Source organism: Pelecanus crispus, chromosome 7, assembly GCF_030463565.1.
Source record: "Pelecanus crispus isolate bPelCri1 chromosome 7, bPelCri1.pri, whole genome shotgun sequence".
Classification (NCBI taxonomy): domain Eukaryota; kingdom Metazoa; phylum Chordata; class Aves; order Pelecaniformes; family Pelecanidae; genus Pelecanus; species Pelecanus crispus.
In genome coordinates, this window is record NC_134649.1 from 318,816 (window position 1) to 327,114 (window position 8,299).

General features: G+C 47.9%; 1 protein-coding gene across 2 annotated transcripts in view; it reads right to left on the reverse strand.

The window, feature by feature from the left end:
• PPIP5K1 (diphosphoinositol pentakisphosphate kinase 1) overlaps positions 1–7,416 on the reverse strand; it is a 44,240-nt gene extending 36,824 nt beyond the window's left edge. For both annotated transcript variants that reach the window (XM_075714639.1, XM_075714638.1), the window contains exons 1-10: positions 7,270–7,416; positions 6,389–6,584; positions 6,217–6,307; positions 5,124–5,209; positions 4,733–4,887; positions 3,626–3,727; positions 3,181–3,342; positions 2,019–2,140; positions 1,465–1,566; positions 95–181 (exon numbers count right to left, since the gene is read on the reverse strand). In XM_075714639.1, coding sequence (XP_075570754.1) covers positions 95–181; positions 1,465–1,566; positions 2,019–2,140; positions 3,181–3,342; positions 3,626–3,727; positions 4,733–4,887; positions 5,124–5,209; positions 6,217–6,307; positions 6,389–6,584; positions 7,270–7,416 — 1,250 coding nt within the window. The remainder of the gene's footprint in view (positions 1–94; positions 182–1,464; positions 1,567–2,018; positions 2,141–3,180; positions 3,343–3,625; positions 3,728–4,732; positions 4,888–5,123; positions 5,210–6,216; positions 6,308–6,388; positions 6,585–7,269) is intronic.
• Between the last annotated feature and the right edge of the window lie 883 nt (positions 7,417–8,299).

Genomic DNA, 8,299 nt, shown 5'->3' on the forward strand with positions numbered 1-8,299 from the left:
TCATGCACTCAGCCCTTCTGCTCCTCCTCTTGATTCAGAAAACGGGCCCTCCTCACTTCCCAGCAGCACAGCATCTTCTTGCCTTGACTCTTACCGGGGATGCTTCACTTCCATCTTCATCTTCTGCTTTGGGGTCCGATCTCCATGCCGGATGACTGCAATAACACAACGAAGCTCCATCCTGGGGAAACACAAGATACACCTGACAAATGTGCCTGTACACTCCAGAATTGCCACCAGAAAGTAGTTTCCCATTGTTCTTTCAGTTTCATCCTTTTGACAGCTGCTTTCCTCACCAGTGGCAGAACTTCTCCCAGACCACAGGCACAAGTGCCAAGGCTATAAAAGCAGTCAAAGTACTGCAGACACTATCAGGTCATCTGGCTTCCTACCAGGGAAAAGCACCACAGTACCATAATACGACAGGCAGAACCACATCTGCAGCAGAACAGACCAGGCTGGATGTTACAAAATGTACAGAAATATCATTTTTAATTGTGCCAAGCTTGTTTTCATGCCCAGTTTGTGTAATACTCATAGGACCACTTAGAAAGGCCCAGGAAAAAACAACTTGGTTCAGAATAATGGTTATATAGCTGGGGTCCTGTCTTCAAGCAACCAATAAGAGCTGTACGTAGAAAAATCCCATAGCAATCTGCCACCTGCAGGAACCAGTAGTTAGGCTGGCTAATTTCATAAGGGCTACATGAGTTTGCTTTTTCAGATACTACAATATCCAACTATTTCTCATAGGATCCCAGAGAAATAGGGATCAATTCTATCAGTCTCACTGTCACAAGGTGTCGTTGAAGCCAGCAGTCCCCGTGAGCTGTGCAGTATTTGTGTTTGCCAACTTCTTCCAAATGATCACACGGTAAAGGAAGGATGAATACAGACTCTCAATCTACCTTTTCTGTAGCACCTACTTTGTTCACTTCATACAAGTGTACAAGCGTGCTGAGGATCACAAAGAAACTTTTGTCTTTGGTCTTTTAACCTTATATGGTGGAAAATGACTAAGGCCAACAGTATCAAATGAGGGTCTGCCAAGTGTACGGGTAACGTGAATACTTCAGCTACGTGTTTTCCACCCATTTCACTGGCAGCTCAATATGCACTTTCTCCGAGTAGCAGCCTACTAAACAGTGAGCCAGCTACAGCGATGCCCTAATCTGTTTCCTGTGCTGATCAAGAATTTCGGCTTTCTGAAAGCCATGTGAGCAGTTTCTGTAATTCCTTCGATGACTGCTCATCTGCATTCATCAAATGTAAGACTGATTTACCATCTACCACCCCTTTTGTGTGCATGGCTAAGCCTTCCCACAGGCATTTCAGGGTTGCAACCAACACAGCAGCTGGAGAATGCCATGCTGCTGGGTGATGGCTGTCCCTTGGACAGGGTTTGCACTTTGTCCCTCATGTAGCCATCACCCGCATTCTTTTGAGAAGATGGCAGGTACTCACATGGTGCCTGAAGTTGTGGGGACAATGGGAATGTCTTCTGCCTCTGTTGGGATGGACCAGGGAATATGAAACTGGGGAGCCAATTCCCGCATGATTATATTTCTGGAAGAAATTAGAATACAAAACTCACAAGAAATTCCATTCCCTTGGTTCTCCACTTCCTCCTTAGTGGTCCAGCTGATGGATTTGAAGAGAGCCACAGAATTTCTCCTCACCTTCCTTGCAGAGACATCTATCACACCATGGGCTAGTTAGGGCACCCCAAAAGGACACCAATTTCCCTCACATCACCAATACTGCAGCTGGGCTTAGCATCCAATGAAAAGTCCTGCAAGATACATCTAGCTGTAGACAAAGACAGCTAATGCTAATGCAGGCAGGAGCTCCAAGGGCTAAAAATAATTAACCCATTCCTCCCAGAGCCAAGCTTTCACCAGCTGAACAAATGTCCCCATATGAACCCCCTGCAGACTTCTCCAACATACTCATCAGGACTCCATTTTTACTTTGCTATGAGTTACCTTACCCGCTATCAAAACTTGAATTTTACATACCCAAGGATTTTGGCACAGTCATCGTAATACTTCATAGAGTTCTTCACAAAACTGAAGCCATTCACATCACAAACAAAAGAGTGGCCGTTTGCCCGCAAGAGGTCGAACCCACACACTGTTTGCTGCATGAGGAAGCAGAGGACACAGGACTCAGGCACACTGTGAGGGAATGCAGCAAGGGGACAGCAGCTGCCCAGCCAAGTGGGGTGCACATGCAGACCCAACCAGCATACACTGCCCAGTTTGACTCCACTGGTGCTGCAGCCGTCCTCCACTCTATGCCTACCTCATGAGCCTTGAAGAAGTGTGAAAATACAGCCACTAGCCAGCAGTAACAGCCCCTTTAGAGGAACCTTCACAGCCTCACAGCTGTATCGAAGACCCAACCCACGAGCCCCTGGATGAAGCCGTCAGAACCACGCCCCTGCCTCCCAGAGCTCTAAAGGCTTAAGACAGAGCAGCTCCTGGCTCTCCTGCTCTTGCCTCTAAATCCAACCATTTCGAACCAGACTGACAAGTACAGACAATAAGCGGTGCAGGCAAAGACATCCATCACTATGTGGAAAAGGCTACAAGGCAGAACAAGCCCACAGCTGTATCAGCACAACTGCATGGGTTGCAGATCGCAGCAGGAGCAGGAACAAGTAGCCGAGTGCTTCTTCTGCTGACATTGCTGAACATATCATGTAACCATACCTAGACTCACACACTCACTCTACTGACCTGTAAAACAGAACACAAATGTGCACCAAAGCCAGATCAAAAAGAGAAAAAGAAAAAAAAAAACACAAAACCAAAAAACACCCCAGAAGAAAAGACCACCAAGCTTTCTACACAAACACAACTAGGAAACAGTAAAGGTGGGACAAGTGCAGGTCAGATGGACAGCACATGCTCAGAATCTGATATTAAATGCTGGACACCAGCCACCTGCATTTGCTGCAGGCCCTCCTGCCTTCCCAGTCATCTCTGACCAGCAGACTGCCATGGCCAGCAGAACCAGCTGCACCCAGCCAGCAGAGATGGCACGTGGCATCAGGTGTGGAAGACTACCACACCGGAGACACATCGGGGCAACAGAGCTCAAGCTTTAACACTGACCGAGATTCGAATCAGACATTCATGGAGTATATCCTGCTTGTATAGGAGAGAAAACACAGACCTTAAAGGCTACACAGACTTTCCGGGCAACTAGTTTCTCCATGGCAGTCAGCATGACTGGGTAACGGATTTCTTTCCCTTCACTGTCCCGTTCAACCTTCCCATCCAAAGCAGGGGATTTGCGAGCCTCTGCATGGGCATAGTCTGGCCCAACAGTGTACACCTGGGAAGAGAAACAGTTATACGTGACATAACCATCTAGACTAACTGCAGCTTCCAGAAGGCATTTCTACTGCAGACACAGAGAGAAGATCAGACGGTCTCGTGCATTCCTCCTGTTACGACCTACAGAACACCCGCTCCCCGCTTTGGGATCCAAGCTGCACAGTCAGCACCTCGCAGCTTAAATAAACGCTCCAGAATCTAAGTAGGACTAAGGAGGACTGCCCAACCTTCAGCCACCCCAGACCTGGAGAAGGAAGGAGCTATTCCAGGCTTTTCCTCACCTTTACGTCAGTGCCATCTGTAGGCATGAACTCCTCATAAATGTAGGAGCCTGTCTTCCTCACACTGCTCTCTGGGGAGTACACGCTACTCCGGCTGCCGATCTGAAAGCACAGAATAAACACCTCAGGGAAGAGCATGGCACTCCTTTTCTTAGATGGAAGAACAAAAAGCCTAAGTTTCATCCCATATGTAGAGAATTAGCAGAATGCCCCTCAGAACCCCCAGCTATTACAGCGTGCTTATTTATGGAGGACAAAAGAGACTCCAAAATGCAGACAGTAGTTGTGTCCTTTTCCAGGCTTCAAAAAGGAGAGAAGTTATTATAGGCCATTAGGTTGACTCCAATCACTACAAGGATATGGAACAAAAAACAGTGGATAAGGACCTAGAAAGTAAGAAGCCTAGCTAATAAGCAAATGAAAATAAATTATGACAGGTGATAATCAGACCAATTTAACTTCCTTCTAGGACAGTTGACTGATCTTATGGACAGAGGATGATGTTTTCATTTTTAGTAAGGCTTTGGATACAACCTCAAGTGGCATGCCTGTATGTTAGCTACGGAAACAATCATTTTAAGATTATTAATGGCAGATGCATTAACTTATTGGAAAAAAGATATATCACAGCTGTTAACTGTTTGCTGGCAAAGCGGAGGAAGTGAGAAAGGACAGATTCCCTGTGGAATCTAGGAACAAATATTGCATTTATCACATTTGCAAGCTACACTAAGTTGAGAAGGGCAAGAATGATGTTAGAGGACAGGAACATAAGTTTAAAAAAAATCATCTTGATAAACTGAGGAAGCGATCTCGAAAAAACAGCATGCAATTCAATAAGGGACACAGTTCTCCACGACTGCTAGACAGGACATAGGTCAAACAGGCGATGGGGAAGGCAAAGTCAAGCACTACCACTAAAATATGTCCTTCTGCAATTCCCAGGTAGATGGGGATGAACTAAAAGATCTAAGAAGGTCTAGATTTCCCCAACACAAAACCTTCCTTTTGTCTTCACCTGCCCCAACACTCCCTCCTGAAGCCACATGAGTCTCAGAGCCACAGATCTGTTGGTTCCAACACCAAAACTGGAGTCCCCCTCCTCACCTTCCGAAAGAGCCGCTGGCTGCCCCCACCTGCTGATGTCGGGTAGTAAATATACACATTATGATCTTCAGCACTGACTGGCTTCTCTACAAATGGCTTTGGGAAAACAGCTCCATTTACCTCCACATGGTCCTCTCCTTCCACCAAGTTGCACTCTGAAGACAAAGCACAGCAGCAGCATGTTAGGAAAGGGTGAGACAGCCCTAGTGCGGAACCGAAGCCCTTCAGTCCTGGCCAGTCAGCCAGTTTTGCTGTTGGAACCTCTGTCCGCAAAAACCAACAGACTTGTGAATCAGGCCTCTTCAAGCTGATTATCAGTACCTGTTCTCTGCAGAACATCTGAAATAGTACAGGACGTGAAAATGGCTTTCAGTAGAGCCTGGACACTGACCTTCTGGTTTATCAGGGTCTCGATTGAGCACAGCATAGCGGGGCAAGTCTATTCCCTCTTCTTGAAGGATCCGATACACTTCACGCCTGTAGAGGACAGAAACAGTGTCAGAAGAGTCTAGAAGGTCCTCAGTGCATGGCAAGGGAAAAGCTTCACTCCCACTGATGAACAAAGTCAAATGAACACAGAAAAGCCTCAAGACAGAGTGCAAATACTTCTCAGCACATGCTCTCCAGATAAGACCTACAGGCTATGGGGCGTGCCTCAGTCCTACTCCAGACAGAGGTGTCCCAGAGAAAATCTCTACTTGGCCTAAACATGGATGCTTATTTACTAGCACATGCCCAATCCACAGCAACGCGCCCAGCACACACCACCTACCCAGATCTGCCCTCTCAAAGGGTGCCCTGTCACGCTAAGCTGCTCAACACCCAGGCCAAGCAGATGCAGCAGAGCCTCTTCTCATCCTGTGTCAGTGGGGAAACCACAATTCTTTCACTAGAGCTACACCTTGGGGTGCTTGTCAGCACCTACAGGAACACTGCTCACAACCCAAAGACACGGCAGGAGGTTTAAGGTCTGGTATGAGCCCTACCCCTACACAGCCAAAGCAGTCTGGCTGTATGCACTGAAGTACGTGACTGCTGGTGGCCTCTACCAAGAGCTGACTGAGAGGCCTCTTGAAATGTCTGACCAACATACTCTCCTCAGAATCTGACCTGGCCTTGTTCCCAATTTCCGTCCCAGAATCCCATCCCACTACTTGGCTCTCCTACTCAGAGACTAGTCTTTTTGTCTTAGTTGTGGCAGTCTCGTTCTGTGAGACCTCTTCCACTTCCTACTTCCTTTAGCCATTCCGTACAAGACATTTGCACCAGCCAATGAAACATGTCAAGTCTCGATGGTTTTACCCCCAAATCTATCCCACTCCATGTTTTGGAGAAACAACCCCTAAAAGCCACTGCTTAGGTCCCCTTCCTCCCCATCTCACTCATTTGCTTGTGGCCAGGAAGACGAAGTTTGCACAGCATGCTGAGGAGAGGAATCAGACAAAGGAAGAAGGAAGGGGCTTTAGTGGATCACAGACACCTACCTGTCCTGGATATAATACTGCATATCAAGGTCATTAATCAGAAATGGCTTGCACAGCTTGGCATAAGCAACCGCTTTATCCAGGGGGAATCCTGAAATATGGGGGGGGAGAATGAGTGGAAGCTCCCTTGCCCAGATCTCAAGTAGGCTAAGGCCTGCCACGGACTTTTTACCTTTGGAGTGGAACGATATTAGGCAGTCACACGAGGGCCAGTTCTCCACCGGTTCATTCAGAATAACATCTTCCCCCATAATCACCACTGTGATATACTCAAACTTGCACAGACGCTCCAGAATCTGTGTCATGGGCTTTGACTTGGACTTTTTGGTCATGGCACAGATTCCAACCACAATCTGCCGTTCAGGTGGCTAAGGGAAGACAGAGATCAGTTTAGTACAGGGTCAACTACTTTACTGAATTTAAACTATAACAGTAGAAATGCAGCAATGCAGAACAAACAAGGGATTTTCTTCCAACCTTATGCACTCATGGCTCTTGCTGGACTCGAACCCATACACACTTCCAGCTCCCACTAGAGTCCACTGGGGGACATCATTAAGGAGCAGCCCAACACAACCGCTTCTTTGCCAGGTAGTATGTACCTCCTCCTTTTACTGGGCACTAACGCTAAGGTCAGAAGTAAATATCTGGCACCTGAACAAGCAGCAGGGCCTGGAATCCCACATCATGTTCTCTGGCCCATAACTCACCAAGACAGTTGGTGGACTTAGGTAGGCTCAGAGAAGAGCCGCAAATGTTTTCTAGCAAAAAAGTCCAGGAGCTCAGTCTGTTTGTCTCATCTGAGAGAAAATGAAGGGGAGATTACAACAGTAAGTAGCTATGAGTAGAAGAGAAACAGTACCAAGTGCTCTTCCACACATCTGACAAAGGTACAAGATCCCTTGCCGTTCCCTACGGTTGTGCCACGCAGCCTGGTGCCATGTCCCCTGAAGTCCTGACTGCCTGCGGCCTGAGCAGCAACCGCGCAAACCCCAGCTGAGACCCAGGAATTCTGCACAGATGCTCCAACCCAGAAGGCCAGGATCTCCTTACCGACTCCTCCTCTTCATCATCTTCAAAGAAATCAGTTTCGTCTGTCTTCATGTTTGATCCCAGAAAGTCTGTCTCATCATCCCTGGAACCGACAACAAACCTGGGAGTGGAGTTCTCCCCCTCACTGGAGGTCGTCAGGGACGACATTGCAGCTTCGGTGGTCGATCATCCCGCTCTGGAATCACAGCGTGCAAAAAGGGGTAGAGAAGGTCAGGTGCAAGGCGAGCCAGGGGCTGGCTGCGCTGCTGGAAGCGGGTGATGGTGGGAAGGGCAGGGACTGATCTGGTATGAGTGAGCCCAGGGACGTGCACAAAAGGAGGGAGCAGGGAGAGACCCTCAGGCTGGGAGGGGATCCAGGATTCAGGATCAGTTTAGATAGGCATAGGCAGCTCCATTGTGCCACTGACCCCTTTGCACCGACTGGGAAAGGGACGGTGTCACCGCCAGCGCCAAAATCATGTAAACCTTACTTACAATGATGCATGCTCCAAGCCGCTGTCTGAATCATGGAACGGGACAGTGGACACTCTCACAGGCTTGTACACCCAAAGACATCAACTGGGACTCCAGAAGTTAGGATGAAGCTTAGAACAGCGTCAGTGACTTTCCAGTTGCCAATTTTCATCCTTTCAGCTCAAGAAGACCTACAGTAACAGAGAGACGAGTTTGACAGGTGCATGAATTTGCAGGGAGGAGGGAAAGGGAAGAAGCGACAACTCTTTGGCAGGGAAAGAGGACACAGAAGAAGCTTCAGCAACAGTTTGGGTTGCAGGTCAGGGCTTCTGGGTTTGTAAGCTGGCTCTGATTTACTCTGTGACCAGGGAAGCCGATTATTGGGATACAAGCTATGCTTTATAAATGCCAGAAAAGGAGTGTGTCTTGCACCACCACCTACAATAGCAGCACTGTCTGCCGCAGAAGTGACAGAGCTTGAATACACAGTACGCATGACCTGTACACACCAAGGACACAGCTGTTCACCTCTGGCCATAGCTGCACATACCTAAATGTCAAGCAATTGCCCTTTACT